General features: G+C 39.8%; 1 protein-coding gene across 1 annotated transcript; it reads left to right on the top strand.

Moving 5' to 3' along the window:
• Positions 1–1,182: 1,182 nt before the first annotated feature.
• slc30a2 (solute carrier family 30 member 2) lies at positions 1,183–12,743 on the top strand. Its single transcript, XM_076084504.1, has 8 exons — positions 1,183–1,265; positions 7,254–7,465; positions 9,305–9,451; positions 9,693–9,846; positions 10,334–10,553; positions 10,989–11,094; positions 11,839–11,973; positions 12,598–12,743. The coding sequence occupies exons 1-8, from the start codon at positions 1,183–1,185 to the stop codon at positions 12,741–12,743; spliced, it is 1,203 nt and encodes a 400-aa protein (XP_075940619.1).
• Positions 12,744–18,108: the final 5,365 nt, after the last annotated feature.

The following is an 18,108-nucleotide window of genomic DNA, read 5'->3' as shown; positions in this document are numbered from 1 at the left end:
CTAACTAAAGTACATAAAAGTTGAGCTGGCTTTATTTGTTTTGATATTATTTGTCTTACATTATATTCGCCATGTTTTCATAAAGTTAACCATTTGTTTTTACGTGTTTTATTGAAGTATAAATGTCGCCAGTATAGCTAGCTAACACTTAACATGATGCTCTCTCCAGTCCAGTGTGAGAAATCTGTATAAATATATATATTTTTTATATATATATATATTTGTATTTTTCCTCCTACATTTAAGAGAGAGACAGTTTCTGTCCCATTTAATCTATTTTATTTACATGAATTTAAACCCACTATACCATCACTGCACCATTGCACCTCTGTATTTAAAAAGAGTATAGATTTAAAAAAGTAAACATAGCGTAATCCTCAAAGCAACGGAGGATTTCATGATATTAATTTGAAGATTATTTTTTTTAGACTGGCATTAATCGACGAAAAACAATTTTTTTAAATGTTTTTAGACTGAGAAATGTTTAACTTGTCATTTTGCTCAGATATAGCCAGTATACTTTACAGAATGGCATAAATCTGCTTTAACACAACCGCATATCAGGCTGAGTTGATAATAAATGAATGCTGAGCGAAATGAAGAAAGGTTGATGTAAAAAAAAATAATAAAACTGAACATCTGCAACACATCCTCACTGTAAAAATGTGCAGGAAAGTCAAGGACAATAATGTTTTTTTACACAACATTTTAAAACATTATTTAAATGATTTAGTCTGTGTTTCTGTGAATGAATTGATTTTCGCTCATATCGATGCTCGTCCCATTAGAGGATGCACCAACCGGAGGTCCTGCATGGAGATCAGTCAAGCTTCACATAGGTTTCTGCCCTGCACACTCACAGCAGCTGCAGTGCTCACAGCGCGGCGTGTCTTATTACTACTACTGCTGCAGCTCCGTGTTCGAGGCTATACAAAAAACTAAAATTAAGAAAAACCTCCGCATGTGGTTTCCTCCTCGTGTCCTCTTGGAATGTATCCGTCTGCTGTGAAGTCTCACTGCTCACTGAAATGCGCTCTCGGATGAACCGGACCTGTCGATTCTCACCGGCAACTCCTGCAGCATCCTCTTAAAAAACAACAACCACCTTGACTTCTATTCTTTATTTTCTTTCTTTATTCTTTAAATCTCACACGGGACACCGGCTGACTGCAGGCTGATTAAATGGATAATAACGCTGCAAATTCGGAGAAATCTCAACTGATACACGAGAAGGGTGCGAAAATGTATTCTCTCAAACTACAAAGGTGGGTTTTTTATTGTATGTTTTGTTCAGCTGCATGGAGAATAATGCTGCAATAAGTTACATGCACGAGCCCAATGTTAGATGTGGCATGCTATTAAAAATAATGTTTAAAAAAAAAGAGACAAAATAACAACTATTCAATAATGCCAAGTTTAATGAGGTCTGTTTATCTGTGATGTTTGTGCGGAAAATCAAAAGTGAATATATGTATATAATATTTATTATATTTATATATACACTGTGTAAGGCATGGTGGGAGCAGTCGTTACCGTGGTGCATGTTAAGCAGGCTGCCGCTCTTTGTTTTATGTGAATGAACAAATTCATTTCCATGCTCGGCTTGTTTCTGGACAGCCATGTGACAAATGGCCCCGCGGCCAGCTCACTCAGCAGTGCTAAGAACTCATCATCTGTCATTAGAGGAGGCGAGAGGCATGCGCACTGCACGCGCACTGCACGCGCAGTCTGCAAGACAGTAAACACATGTATGTTTATACACCTGCACGTGAAGGCGCCACGAATTAACACATGGGCGGTTTATTATCAGTGAGGGAAAATATTTTGGCGTTCAGACAGATATTGACCTTTTAGAAAAATAAACGTATTGGCCTATAATGCCATAAAACAACATTTTAATCAATAAAAATGATTATAACAGTCATGTTCTTTCGAGGAAATGAACCTGGTTCTGCTAAAGCGATAGACTCATCTACCTTTATATATATAAAACCTTTATATATATATAAAGGTTTTAAATAATATACAACTATAAGTGCGCATGTGGGAGCTATAATCATAAAACACACTTTTTTAAATAACAAATTAAATAGAAAATAAATTAATTTATGATCCTCTAGGTTTTTCCTCACCATATATCGCAAATACATTTTTTGGAATCTGCAATTTCTTCGTTTGTTCAACGTGAAACCAGCTGCAGCAGAAACACACCTGCGTGGTTTTCTACATCAACACTGATTGATAACATTGGAAATATCGGCCTACATGAGAACAATGAAATCCAACGGAGGGAAATTATTTTGTTATTACATATCATCAGTTTAGGGCTCGTGGTGTTCTTCCATCTATTTAAAAACGAGATGAGAATAAACTCTGTTTCTCACTTTTTAGAGACAAATACAAGATGTGCACTGAAGCGAGGGGAGAATAAACACATCATTTACATTATTGGTTGTTGTCGCAGACAGTTTAGGCCCCTAAAAAGTCCCCATCATCAGGAAAACATTTCTAGAATTTTTTATTTGTGTTTCGAAAAAGGCGATGTGCAAAGTGATATTTTTAACGCGTGCATGTGCATATGGCATCACATTTGGGATTTCATGCACCATTTGCACCGTGTGTGTGTGTGTGTGTGTGTGTGTGTGTGTAGGTGTGTGTGTGTGTGTGTGCCATCTATAGCATTTTTTCCAGCTGGCAGCAAAGTGGCTTTAAAAGAAGTGACATCACATCCTTGCTCACATTTAGGCCCAAAATATTTAAGACACATACTAGTTTTTAAGAATTTAATTAATCAATCTGAACCACTTTCTGACGAGGACTTCTTTATGAAGGCTTAATAACACGTATCTAATGCCTTTATTAATGGTTTATCCATTGATTATTAACGCTTCATAGATCAGTGATGAGTCATTAATAAGAACAAATCAGGTTGTGGCAGAAGAGTCAAATAACAACTTTAATTGCATTTCTCTCTGTTTTTAAACATGTTTACAGAAAAAAAAGAAAATAATTGGTAGATTAATTGATTATGACGACAGTGGCAGCCACATAATGAATAATGTTATTAATAAATGGAAAGGAGTTTATTATTGTCAAGCATCAGCAGAAGTTTGTAAATCCATAAATGTTCTTATTAGTCCACTAAACCTGCTCGTGGGATATCTATGAATTACAGCGCATTATTTCTTCGTTGGTATTGAATGCTGATGAGACCGCCCTGCTGTATTTACCAAAAGCCTATTAGTCGGATCATTTACTCACTGTTAATTCTGATATTTCTGGCAGCACATGAAGGCAGCATAACTAGCTGAGCGTTAATGGGAGTCTGGCAGGAGACGCTGCTTCTGTCCCTGATAATAAACCAGTGGAGCCAGTCCGGCCTTTTAATGCACTTTGGTCACCAGCCTGGTCTTCTGGTAGCTCATAAGTTATTTAATTCATATAATTTAGGTTTTAACCTAATATAGTTAAGATAAGTGTAACTTAAAGATCATATTCATCAAAACATCTTCTCAGAATACAAAATCATGATTCAAATATTTTCCAGAGACAATATGTATCAAAACAGATATAAAATGTTGAATTTGCATTTTAAATATTTTAAAAGTAATGTGAATATTTTGTATTCAAACAAGACTGAGCGTCTACAACAAGTCACAGCAGTGCTTTGTGCTAAATGCATGCTAACATGCTAACAATGACAATGCTATGGATGCTACGTATGCACATAGCATGTTTAGCATCTCAGTTTAATGCGTTAGCATTGTAACATTTGCTAAACACAAAGATGATGGGAATGTCGTTAGTTTTGCAGGAATTGTTATAAACAAAAGTAGTAGACAACCTGAACTTTTGACCTGATGATGGCGCTAGATAAAAAAATCAGAGGATCACTGACATCATTATGATTCATCCTCTGGAAACCATTAATGTCTGTACAAAAGCTGTTGAGCTATTTCAGTCTGGACCACAGTGGATCAAGCTGCTAACATATTAAACAAATATAGATACATAACGATATCACTTGTTAATACATGAGCTTTAAACGTGCTGGTAGGCAGATGTTGTTACCGTAAGACAGAGCAAGGCTAGCTGTGTTCCACCTGTTCCCAGTCTTGAAGCTAAGCTAAGCTAACCAGATGCTGGCTGTATAGCTTCAATTAAAGTACAGTTCAAATACGAATATGGAATCCATCTTCTCATCTAACTCCACTAAATCTGTACAGAGCAAATTATTGTTTGCTGCTGCTCTGAAACATGTGTGGAGAATCTTTAAAGACCAACGTAGTTATGATATTGTATCAACTGACAATCACGTAGACGGTTATGTTTTTGACAAGTCAGGGCTACAATCACAACAGTTATAATTAAAGGACTCTTCTGTTAAAGCCGCTGGACCACACGTTGTCCTTCTCAGCAGTCCTCCTTTCTCCCTGCAGGCACTGTTTTGTCAGATGCATAAAGTATTGCAGTAAAATAGAGCTCAGATACAGCAGACTGCAGCTGTAATAAAAGGCTGGATTGTTTCAGTGGACATCTCTTCGGAGGGTCTCTTCATGTCACTTCATTTCACAGATCGCTGAATGTTCCCTCAGCTCTCTGCACACCTGCCCTGCGGCGTTATTGACCAACAGATGAACTCCAATATTTCAGACACCCAACATGTGCACAGTGTCGTCATTTTGCCGACCAAGAACTTAATGCAGCAGTTAATACAATCTTAATGGAACAGGGTGCAGGAAACGTCACACCAATTTCTTTGTTAAGACATTTGAGATTAAATGTGCAATAACAATAACCGTTAAAAGCTCTTTATTACCTTTGTATTGCTCATCAAAGAGACGTATGCAGCTGTTGTGTTGGTTGTATTCAAACATGAGACGATGCATGATGCACCAAAGGTGAGGCAGAAGTGCTTACTTCTAAAGTGTACGGTTAAATAAGGGCGTTCGCTTGTTTGAACATTTTAGACTTGATTTAAAATTCAGAAAACACACTTATGCAGGAGGAACCACGACCACACACAACAAAATGATGTCAGAGCTGTTCTTCCTACCTGAGTTAAATAATGTAGGACTCAAGGACATTGTTCTGTGCACACAAAACCAACAAATTAACAAAACAAATATGTGAAAATTCATGACGTCGAATGTGAAAAACGATAAAGTTTGTCTGCGTTTCCCGAAATCAAGTCAGGACAAAAGGGAACTAACTTAGCTAAATGCTAACAAGCTAACAAAAAAATGGTCTTTCATGAAAAGATCTTTTATAATTAACGGTGATTTAATTATACTGTGCAGTACTAAAGTAGATATTTATCTTAAAAATGAATATAATGCGGTAAATACATTTGTTGTACAATAGTAAAGCCTTATGGCCACATTAAGTATAGCTATATATATAGCTTTAAGGCTTCAGAACACTCGAGTGTGTGTTGTGTGTATAAAGGTTCCGTGTGAGTGTGTGAGTGTGTGTCTGTGTGTGCTCTCATGTCTCAGTGGTATAATTGAACAGAATCTGTTTTCCACTTGGCTGATTCTTTTCAGTTTGGACCTACGTATATGTGTGTGTCTGTGTGTGTGTGTGTGTGTGTGTGTGTGTGTGTGTTTGTGTGTGTGAGATAAAATAAAGGCTAATCATAGAAACACTGGCAATCTCCCATGTGAAGTGTGTGACATAAAGTGTGTGTCCGTGTGCGGTTATCTCAAGTGAGCCCAGATTAGTTTTTTTCCACCTCATTAGCCACATCATCTCAGACCCCCCCCCTCACTGCACATGGCAAGAGCAGCAACCTGGATGTGTGTGTGTGTGTGTGTGTGTGTGTGTGTGTAAAATGCAGAAGTCAGTGTTTTGTTCTGTTCCCGTGATTACAATCCAAATGAATGTAGTTGTCTGTGGTCAGAGCTGACGGGTAATTCTCAGGTTGAACACAATCACTGTGACCAGATGTTAAAAACATCAATAGTCTGATGTGAGGCTGTTAGATTGAGAATAATCAATAAGTAGTAATAATAGTAGCAGTATTAGTACTCAACGTATCCTCATACAATAGAAATAGATCAAATCCAGCAAAACGCATCCATTTCCTCTTGTTACATGTATACGGCCTTTTCAAAATAAACCTCTGACATTACAGGAAACTACTTAGTTAGGTTTAGTTAAATATTTAGTTTAGTTTACATTAATTCTCTGAGTATCGAGTAGAGAACCTTTAACTCAGGTACCAGTAAATGTACTTAACTCAGGTCTGAGTTGTTAAAGTTCAGCGAGTCTGTTTTCATCCACACAGCCCCGCTCACTGTCAGCATTAATCGATTTCACCCGTTCCTTCTTTACTAGATGACCCCGTCTCGCCATTCTGCCACTGCAGCGAACATTGATTGTAATCCACTTTGTCAGGAGAATATCTGTTTCCACTAAGTGTTGGTCTTCCAAATAATACTGTGCTGCGCAGCAACGTTTACTCCCAAAATCAATTCCACTCAGTGTCTTATACTGGAGTAAGTGAGGCGGTTACAAGGTGAACAACCACCCTAAATGCCAACATGTTGGAGCATTATATCACCTTGTATTAACAGCCATGTTGGCCCAACTCTTATTCTACCAGTGTAGTTTCACCACAGCAGAACAGCAAAACAAAGTCACCTCTAACTAGAAAACGGTGGAAGAAGTTTTTAGACCACTCAAGTAAAAGTACTACCACACTGTGAAAAAGTATAAAAAGTAAAAACCTTCTGGATTAATATTACTGTATGTTGCATGTTAACTCCTTTATATCGTGTTGGCCAGTTTAATCTACATTAATGCATCATATTCTATAAGATCGTCACATGTTTGTAGCGTCGCTACCTCTTGTGTTTTTTTAATCAAAATCCAATTATCTTTTCTTCCTGTAAAACAAAATATGAAATCTGCTTTCATAAGCTACTACCGACCAATTTATAGCATTACATCCATCAAGCAACCTTAAGGGAGGAGTGTGTGGAGCGTTTTAATTTCCGTTTCACGAGGACTTTAATTTGGAGCATGTGTCTCAACACGTTTTATAGACGACTTCCAGACTAGTGTAAATACAGTTAAATCCAAAATGAGAGGATCTTTTCCTCTGAGCAGCAACCTTGAAGTCCCTGGAGGGAATCCCAAACAGTTTGGAGTCATACGTCTGTGCCCCTTCATGTGGTCTGTGTGCTTTTCTTTTCTTGTCATAGTGCCACTACAGGACCCTCTCACATACCTTCTCTTTGTCCCTGCAGCTCCTTTCCAGATTCCAAAGAGCAATATCCCGACTTCCCCTTCAAGAACGGAGGCGTGGCCGGTGCCATCGAGCTGAAGCGGCCCGTCGCCGCCCACTGCCACGGGGCCAAAGCCCCGGCGCGTGAGGAGAGCGGCGACAGGCTGCTGGCCAAGAAGAAGCTCTACATCGCGTCGGCCGTCTGCCTCGTCTTCATGATTGGCGAGGTCATAGGTAAACGTTTAGAAGCTCAAACCTCAGGGACGAAAGAGAGCCAGAAAATCAGACTGAAAAGACAGAATACAGCAGTTTTCTGATGTATAGTTTTGTATATTTTGAAATAAAACAGCTTGATACTACTATACTACAACTACAGTACGATTTGTGCAACTTACACATTGAAATGACAAACATTTGACGTAAATTTGACGATCAAAAGAGAGTCGATAAATGCTTGTTTGCCAGATGTTTGCCACATAAGTGATGTTGAGTGTGTCTGGATTTGCACCTTTTGCAAAGCTTACATCAGACACCAGAGAAGCACGTTTAAATTGTACGGAAGCTCATTAATGACAAAAGTATTGAGCGAGCACACGCAATCAATTCAAGCACTCATCTATAAGTCAGAACGGAGCCCACAGGGAGTCATTTATTTGAGCAAAACAACTTTTGAACCGTGAGGATAACAGATGTTTTTAAGGACACAAGAAGGAAGTGACCCTTGGCTAAGTCCCGCCCCTCGGACACCGACTGCCCAATAGGCTCTCGTGCAATTGTTTCAGATTTTCTATATTTTCAGGCTGGTTTTGTGGATTTGGACCTCGTCGTGGTTAAACGTTGTGTAATAGTGATACTTGTTACCCGAAGAGGTTTGAAGAAGAAATACGTTTCTATTTCCTGGAAATAATATTACATTTTTATACCGTATGACAAACAACTACAGTATAAGATACCCTACAACACATCACAACACATCACACTGCTATTATGGACTTTTGGCGGGAAAGAAACCTCTTTTACGCAGAATTTATATCCACCATAATAGAAACACTGCAGGGCTGAAGTCTTGAGTAGCTGCACATTTCTCTCTAAGAAACTACAAAGAACAAAAACTTTTTTATTGCTTAGAATAAGCTATAAAATGGTAACTCAGTCTTTGGTTGATTGCCCAGATGTTTATGATGATATAAAAGAATATCATATATTTTTTTACCTGGGGCATTAAAGAGGATCTGAATACATATCGCGGTTTGTAGCTGCATTCAATTACACGTTTTATAAACCTTTAAATGGCTCAGATAGACATAACGGTTGTTTAACAGTTGGTGAAACACTCCTCATCAGCAGGCTTTAACATTGAATGTGTCTGGAGATTGTGGTGCGCTTCATCCCAACCTGTAGAAGCAACTTGATACAGCTTTTATATATATTTTTTGCAGTAAAGTTATCACCTGCCACGCAAAGATTCAGCTAAAAGTACAACAGTTGTTTTAGTTTGCAGATGTGAAGCGTGCATCAGGATTGGATTTTCACATCGTGGTTTTTGGTCGTCGCTATCTTGTCTTTTTGCAACCAGAAGTGACACAAGAGGGTGGACTTAAGTTCAAACGAAAGCTGAATAAGACATTTTTAGGCAACCAAAATGTTACAATTAATTTTTATAAACTGTAAAAAAAAACACAGCGAAAGGGTTAAAGTTCTGAGACGAAAACATGGACAACTCACAGAACAGACAACGCTGAGGTACAGACCTGTCAATCACAAGGTAGCCCCGCCCTAAAGCATAAATGGACCATAATTTACTAAATGAACATCATGCTGTATTGAAGAAGACTTGAAACTAGAGATTGAGACCATAAACTCATGTTTACAATGTTTACTGAGGTAATAAATCAAGAGAGAAGTAGAGTCATTTTCTCATAGACTTCTATACAACCAGAGGAGTCGCCCCCTGGTGGACACTACAGAGAATGCAGCTTTAACACGTGAAGCATTGGCTTCACTTTTCAGACCCTTGTGGTCGCCGCCTGTTCAAAGCTAACAGTAATACTGGTTTTTCCTGGTTTCCTGCAGGAGGCTACCTGGCCCACAGTCTGGCTATCATGACCGATGCGGCCCACCTCCTGACAGATTTTGGCAGCATGATGGTGAGCCTGTTCTCCCTGTGGATCTCCTCCAGACCGCCCACCAAAACCATGAACTTCGGTTGGTACCGATCAGGTCAGAACGAGAGATCAGACGTTTATGTGTGTGAGTTATGAGCAAATCAGAGTTATCTTGAGTGTGTTGTGTGTCTGACACTCGTCTTTCTGTCGAAGCTCTGCCTCTGAGGGATGTCCTCTTGTTATTTCACTTCATGTCCTCCTGCGGTGCTCAGATAGATGTGTGTGTAGAGAGTGTGATGAACTGCATTACAATATAAAAGTAATTAAGATTCCCGGCTCTCCTCTCCTCTCCTCAGAGATCCTCGGGGCATTCATCTCCGCCATTTCTATCTGGATCGTTACGGGGGCTCTGGTCTATTTAGCCATCGAGAGGATCGTACGCAACGACTACGAGATTGATGGCCGTGTAATGTTGGTCACCTCCGGCTGTGCCGTCATCGTCAATATAATGTGAGTGGTTCTCAGCAATGATGGCCGTTGACATTGTACATTATGTCGCTATAGTGAAGGCGGAGATGAATAAATGTTGTTTTTTGCTTTCTCAAAGGAGAACAAGGGTTCTTAGAGTAGTGCTACTTTTACTTAAAGTAATAATCTTGAAGCTTTTAATTGAAATAAATGTGTGTTAAGTCACTATCTATCGCCGAATGAAGTTACAGGGGAGTGAGATCCAAAAACATGTATTTAGCTCCACCCTCTTGTGTCACTTCTGGTTGCAAAAAAACAAGATCGCGATGGCAAAAATGCTGTATCTGTACTTCAAAACAGTAGCCCACAAAGGGACGGGTGACGTCACGATGACGACATCGACTTCTTATATACAGACTGTGGTTAAACCACTTCATGTCTCTGGTTTTATTTTCCTTTCTTCGCGGGGAAATTTGTGTTTGAAGCTCAAACCTTAATCTTCACAAATTATCCTCTTTCTCTTCTGCAGCATGGCCTACATCCTCCATCATTCCACCACCTTCCACGCCCACGGCAGCGGCTACCAGCAGATCGACGAGGGCGGCCAGAGTCCCGTCGCTCACGGCCACTCCCACGCGCTCCTCGGTGGCCACAGCAACACCAGCGTCCGCGCCGCCTTCATCCACGTGGTCGGAGACCTGCTGCAGAGCGTCGGCGTCATGGTGGCAGCGATCATCATCTACTTTCGGGTCAGATATAGATCACGTTCATGTTAGGGTGAGACCGAAATGTCAGTTTGCTGATATTGGCGCTTAAAAAAAAAAAACCTTTATGAAGCCCTTTAACTTGAATAGTCCAGAATATTGACTAGTTTATGGTCTAGATACTGTTGCAGGAGCTTTTCTATGAAATTAATGGAAAAACATTGAATTCATTTTGTATTTTACCTGAATATTCTCTGTAAAATGCACCTTTTATACCAAAAAACAGCACTATAATGGGTTATTTTAAAAAGCATCGAGGTTATCCAAAGTGTTTGTAGTGAAAGGGTTTAATATGTTTAAATTCACGCAAGCTGTTCCCTTTTCTGTTTGCCCTGGGCACTTTGATGGCTGCTGACTGTGGGAAAACACCATCTGATGCCCATTTATTTACTCTTTAAAAAGCTCTTTTCTCTCTTTCAGCCCGAGTACAAAGTTGCAGATCCCATCTGTACGTTCCTGTTCTCCGTCTTTGTCCTCTGCACCACCGTCACCATCCTCAGAGACGTCTTCAGGATACTCATGGAAGGTACTTCACCTGGAACCTTTTCTTCCTCTATTACTTTAAACATGTTTAGGTTGGGAGAAGAGAATGCTTAAAATGTTATAAGTTAGGATTAAACAAGATATTAATTGTTAATTGGTGAGCTCTTTCATTTTCAGGTGATGCTAGCTGTTCCCCCTGTTTCCAGTCTTCATGCTAAGCTAAGCTAACCAGCTGCTAGCTTCATATTTCACATGGCCGCGGCATCGATCTCCTCAGTTAAATTTTGGCACGAAAGCAACAACACACAAAATGTTGAAGTGTTCCTTTACGATGGCTCTTGAGCTGAAGGCTTATTTATGACCGGCACAGAAGGTTCGTTATTTTCTCGCCTGCAGCCGCGAACAAGCTGTCAAGTTTCGACCTGATCTGACAAGGTCAACATCACATGACGCCGCTGTAATGTTCTGTGCATTCATGAGTCAATTTAAAACAAACTTTGAATGCAATGATGTGATGTCTGCAGACACACTCGCTCCATAGTGGGTTGAAACTAGCACCAGGATTCAGCTAAATAAGTGCACGGACCTCTTCTCCTTTGTCATGCGGAACAAAGAACACAGATGGTCACATCCTGGGGACGCTTTTTGGGACATTTTTCAAAATTCCCTTTGCACGTCACTATTACAGGTCACCTACTGAAAATGTTAAAACATGATAACCAGGTTTTTATTATCTTCATTTCATGGGATTTTATTGCGTATTAATTTGTGTCCCGCTGTTCTTCAGGCTCCCCGAGAGGAATCGAGTTTAACTCGGTGAAGGAGGTGCTGCTGTCCGTGAAGGCGGTGAAGTCGATGCACTCTCTGCACCTCTGGGCTCTGACTCTGGGCCAGGCCCTGGTGTCTGTTCACGTGGCCATAGGTAACGTACCGTAAAGATCTACGACCTACACACATGGGAGGATTATGAGGCGAAAGGCCCCCCCTCCTCTCCAACATAGTTGTTAAGCCTCTTTTAGTTGTTGTTTTGTGTCTCTTTGAGGTTGTTTTGTCTCTTTTTAAAGTTTCTTTGTGTTCATTTATTGTCTCTTTGTAGTTGCTTTGTCTCTTTGTGCACATTTTGTGTCTCTGTTGTAAGTCTTTGTGTTGTTTAGTGGTAGTTTTAATCATCCATGGCTACACCGACTAGTGAGAAGTGAGAAACTAGAATATAGCAGATAAGAGCAACAGATGTAACTTGTGCATTTGAGGTCTAAAGATAAAGGATTGTGAAGTTTGTGAAGTTTTGAACAATATTTGGTGCTATAAGGTAACATGAATGCAAAAATATAATTTACAATTGCAATGCCACACAAAATGTGCCATTACTGTATATATCATCTATATCAGTGTTCATCCTACACGTTCTCCAGTCTGATTTCATATTTCTACATTTCAACTACAATCACTAAGTTCCTCTCATGAAGAACGTAGAAATGAGAGAAACGTAGCACAACAATATGTCGTAAAAACAGACTCACGGTTTTGTTTTCTACTTCATTTTCAGAGGAGGGTGCCGACGCTCAGTCGGTGCTGCAGGAGGCCACCGATCTGCTCCACACCAAGTTTGGTTTCCACAGCATCACCATCCAGGTGGAGCTCTACTCCGAAGACATGAGCCACTGCTCCCACTGCCAGGACCCCAGTGACTGATACCGATAGCGGACCGGACCGGATACCCAACAGGAACACAAAACGGCTCAGGCATTATTCCTCCATTGTCTCTGGGTGAGCTGGTGCAGTGACAGCTGTATTCACAATGCAGCTTCCTGTTTAAGGAGTAGAAACTATTGTTGGTAGGTTTTTTTTGTGTTTGCCATTTAGTCACGTGACAGCGAAATCATCCATGTGTTGGTAGCAGAGTGCTGACGCTGGAGCTCCATGCTAAAATGGAACTAAGCCTAGCAGTCCTCCAATAAAGTCCCTCTTCAGAGAAAGAAAATAGGGTGGATACTCTAATCTCTAAGTTTGCATGGAGCTTTTACCAAATACTGAGAATAGAATAATTGAAACTGCATACTGGGTTGATAAGGTGCTTGTAAAGAAAATCTTTCAGTAATTAAAAAAGTTGAGTCCTGAAGACAGAAAATATGCAACAGAGACATAAAAACCTTGAATTCTGAACCTAATCAAAAATTGCACTACAGCACTATTTAGATGGAGGGGAACAAATTCTATCATAGCATAATTTGTTTGCAGGACTAGTTTGCTATCTCACAGCTGGTTTACAGTAGTTGCAAATAAGTTACAGACCTTTATACAAACTCAATAAGGAAGTGGAGTTTTACTTGAGTGTCTTCTCCGTGTTTGTCCAGTTCTGGGTGATACGCCGCCATAAAGTTTGCATGAATATGAACACGACCGATAGAAGCAGCAGGGATCCATCCTGAGCACCCTTGTGAAGGACTCTTGTTTTTTATTCCACGTTTGACATCCAGATCAGTGTTTCACAACTGACTGAAGACCCCTGACTAAGTGACATTTTAAGGATATTTCATGTTATATTCATGGCATAACAATAACAGTAGAACTGATAAACTGTACAATTAACTCTCGCAAGTGAACGCAATAGGAAGTTTGTGTAAAACGAGTGATTTGGATTGTAGTTTGGAGTGTTGGGCAGGTTATTTCCTGTGAATATTGCATCAGAGATGAGTTTTCCTGTTATTTTTTTGGGACTTTTAATACAAATATCTGTAATTTTTTATCAACCATACCTCTTTTTTTGACATTGTTCTATCAGCTCTTTGGTTGTTTTAACTGCGTATTTTTTCAAATTTTCAAATTCATATCTTAATTAATAATCTAAACAAACTATTTCATGCAGTTTTCTTCACAGAAATGAATGAAATGCTGGGATGTAGGCGACTGTATATCACTTTTAAAAAGTAGTCTTGGACTCCTTAAAATCAAGAAGGCCTCACGTGATGCCTTGGAGACCACGAACTAACCAGTGATCTAGATTATCACACTTTAAAAATAAAATATAAGAACAGACAATTCAAGTAATGCAGCAAAGATTATATTTATGCAACTATTTCAGTCTCTCCCAGTTGATAACAGTAACTGCTGGTTGAAAACACTGCCTGATTTTATATAAATTAAGGGAAACTGCCAGATATAGGACCACATACGTACTTTAAAGATTTAGGGCAGCTACTTATTTTCTACAGTAACTTCCCTCATAATGGTACTTTTCTTAATCTGTTAGCATGGAGCACCTGATGTCATGTTCTACCAGAGACACATGGATGACTTTTAATGTCCAACTTTACCAAAAGGCCCGTCTACCTCCGGACACTCACTCTACAGCTCACTGCCATCTTTGTTCCATTAATCTGCTTTTCCCACTAAAAGTCCGACAGGAATCTGCAACACTAGCCGGTCACGAATTAACGTTTTTTATTTGCAAACTCTTAATGTCTTGACATTCTAAAATACAGAAGTACGTGAATTGTGACAAAGCAATAGAGTGCTACAGGAATGAGTCACAAAACCCAGAAATGAGTCAGCGTTTTTTAATTTTTGAAGCTTTTACGTGACGTAAAAAAGGCGGTCGCTAACAAGTGGCTAAATGAGACTACGACACGTCATCAGGCCGACTAGACCGCCTTCAAAGCCTCGTTGTGTAGGCTTGCGCCTCAGTGACAGCGGCGTAGTTATTAGTTTATAACGTAAATCTTCACAGCAAACAAATCATAAACGTTTGTTTGCCACGGGGCTTATTTTCTGCAATAATCCAAAATCTCGTTGTCTTTTTGACAAGGAAACAAGCGTGACGCCGACTTCCTGATTGGCCTTCAAATACAGCTCATCCCTGCAGCACTCTACAGTGTCATTGTTGATTTAAAGAGATTTAATGGACCTGCAAACTGTTTTTATTTGGAGGCACATTGTTCAGCGTTTTGTCCGTTAAGAATGGAAAATATAAAAGTTCATTTCTCATTTCACCATGAGCTCTCGTCTGGAGACCTGAGACTGTTCCACTACTCCCTTTAAACATAAACTGCTCTGTACCTCATCGTACCATGCTGACTAGAAGTGTTATATGTCTTTTATCTAATAATTCAGCTAACTGTTGACTTGACCAATCTCTCTACTTGTACTGTACTTCGTTTTGTTTGATCACATCATGCCAAAGATGAGGAGTCTCCATTTCAGAGGGTCACGAAAACAATGGAATGTTCAAGATAAGTGGACACGTAGATTAGAGTATGAAGGATTGGTTGTGATGTTTCTTAAGAGAACAGCAGCCTCAAAACTCATTCAGGGCTATTTTAGTTCCTTTTACAGTGTTGTAGCTTTGAGGCATTCTTGCGTTCACTTTGGGGTTTGTTTGCTATTCTGTCTTTAGTGCGTCTTGGTGAGAAGGGTTTTGCCTGATAGTGGGATCTGTATTGATAAGTGTCAGACTGAAAAAGCACTCAGCGTCTTCCACTCCGGGCTGACGTTCAGTTCTGAGGGCAGAAATGATTTAGTCCTTCAGTCGGACGATTAGTTTCAGCCTCAAGCAGTCATCCATCTCATCCGTCTCTCATTCCTGCTTCAGCGTTACCCATCCATCCACTATATGTCTGTCTGTTCCACCAGCTTTGACCTGTCTAGCTGTCCGTCCATCGGTCAATCCACCCATCTATCCATCCATCCCTCCGTCCATTCATTCACCCATCCATCAATCCCTCCGTCCATCCATCCCTCCATCCATCCATCCACCCGTCCATCCGTCCATTCATGTTTTGCAAGTCTAGGGGTCCTGGAGGTTGGATTTTCAAAATAAAATCCCAGAAAAGCTAACCTAAAACCAGGAAATGAGTCAGCATGTTTGCACTTCAGGTCCCCACGTCTCACAGTCAATGGGTTTTTAATAAGATGCTTGAAATAAGGTCTGTGGTTTAACACAAGCTGAAGAGATTTTAACGGTTTGTTCTATGATATTAAATACGTCAGTGAACGCACCTCTAATGCAGCTTTTAAGCTTTTACGTGTCTGTTGTGTCTAAATGAAACTACTGAACGTCATCACTATTTCAGCTCTCCTTCAGCTCAGTGGTGGTGACGTGAAGTCACGTGACCGCGGTGTAGTTAGCCTAACGTTAGCTCTTTGACTTCTGCCGGTTGCATTCACGCTTCAAAAATCATAAAAGTGGTGTTTATTTGTGAAGATTATCTTGTTGAACTAAACGTGTAAGTATATCATAAACATTTGTTTGCCACAGAGATTATTTTCCGCAATAATCCAAAATCCGCTGGAAGAATCCCATCGGTTTTTAGTCGAGGGAACCAGAGCGATGCTAACTTCTGCAGAACTCTATAGTCCCATTATAACTAGGACACTTGAATGACACCTCACCTCCTTTACTGTGCCCTTTTGCTCAAGCCCTTACGCTATAAATCTCCTTTCAACACACGTCATGGTTCATACATATCCCGCCCTCTTTCCATCTTATTCCAACTCTTCATATGTCTCCAAAACACAGCAATGCAGCTTCGCTCCCAGACATTCATCAAGCAATTCTATTCAGCCTCCAGCTTCTCAAGCCATCGCTGCAGCTCAGCATTAGCTCTTCAGCAGAAGTCTCTCGTTAGTTAGGTTGTCGGCAACTGGCCAGAAAAGGTTGTGTGAAAAGAGTTCATCCTCTGGGGAGCGAGACTGTGCCCTTTTAGTTTTAGAATTTCTGGGGACCAAGAAAACCAGCCGGTCGGTATTAGTTAACACTTTGAGTAAACAGAATAATTGGCATCATTTTTGCATCCATAAGAAAAGCCAAGCAGCCCGTCGACATGCCTGTAATGTTCCGCAGCTACTATGAACGTCTTGATGTTGTTCGTTGCTCTCAAAGAAAGGACAATTGTACATCGTAAACTCCTCGTCGACGCCCATTCTGATCCGAACACGTGCATGGTTGTTAGCCGTTATTCAATATCACGTACAGTAATGAAGTTTCCTCGTCCAACTGCCAATCAGAACATGTCGACACGCCGTGCGGAGGATTAATCAAAGAAAAGATTTCTTCTTTAAAAGTCTATATTTTCACCAATGTTTGAGGAGATCCTGTATATTTAAAATACATTTTTCCTTTTGAAATAATGCAAAATGAGAATATATATGGACCCAACAGCTAAGATGAAACAAAGTGAATGTAACACAGACCAATGCATTTTACTGTACTAGTTTTGATATACGTGCTCTCTGAAGTTCTTCATTTACCTTCGTTCTCCTTTGTTCACTCTGGAAGTCTAATGTTTGAGAATGCTCTGTATCGTGCCGTTACCGTCCGTGACAATTATACTCCGTGTGTGACTGTTGTAAATATGTCAAATATTTTGTGTTTTCTGTGTATGATTTTGTGTATACATGTGTAAATACAGTTATCCCTCTTGTACAATCGGTCCTACTTGTCTATCTGCTCTGGTGATGTTGCATAATTCCACATCTGTGATGTTTGATATTTCATTTTTAATGTGTGGCAAAGAGTTTTTTGTAACGTGAAATAAAAGACTGCAGATGATGGAGAGGCTGGATTACTTTGGAGATGTAGCAGGTCAACTACGTCACGTTGATTTTAGAGGCAAACTATTTTATGTTTATCCTAAAACAGGCCACCAGACACTTCATTTATCGGCAAAACAATCCAATAGTTCCGATAGCAGCTGTTGTTGGATTTCGCTCGTTTTCCATGATCTTCAGCAGCAGATTGACTTCATATGTACAATTTAAAATGTGTTTTGTTCTTCAGTACTTTAGGAAAACAGCAGTTGACAAAACATTCGAATCGAAATATTTCAACACAAATGGTCAAAGCCCGTCTGCTGATGAAGATCAAGCGCTACGATCGAAAGCTCCACCAGCTGCTCTTTCCAAGGACTTCATTTAATATCTACTCAAACATTCGTTTTATTGCAAAAACACTTTTATTATCTGTAACATTTTAAAAATGGCAACAGAAGAGAAGACGCTGTACATTTTGATGCTTTTATGAAGTTAATGACGATGTCGTCATTCATGAGCGGTTATCATA

This window comes from Anarhichas minor, unplaced genomic scaffold (genome assembly GCF_050575085.1).
Source record: "Anarhichas minor isolate MPS153535 unplaced genomic scaffold, ASM5057508v1 ptg000136l, whole genome shotgun sequence".
In the NCBI taxonomy this organism is placed as follows: Eukaryota; Metazoa; Chordata; class Actinopteri; order Perciformes; family Anarhichadidae; genus Anarhichas; species Anarhichas minor.
Note: the sequence above shows the minus strand (reverse complement) of the source record. Positions and strands in the feature narration are given on the sequence as shown.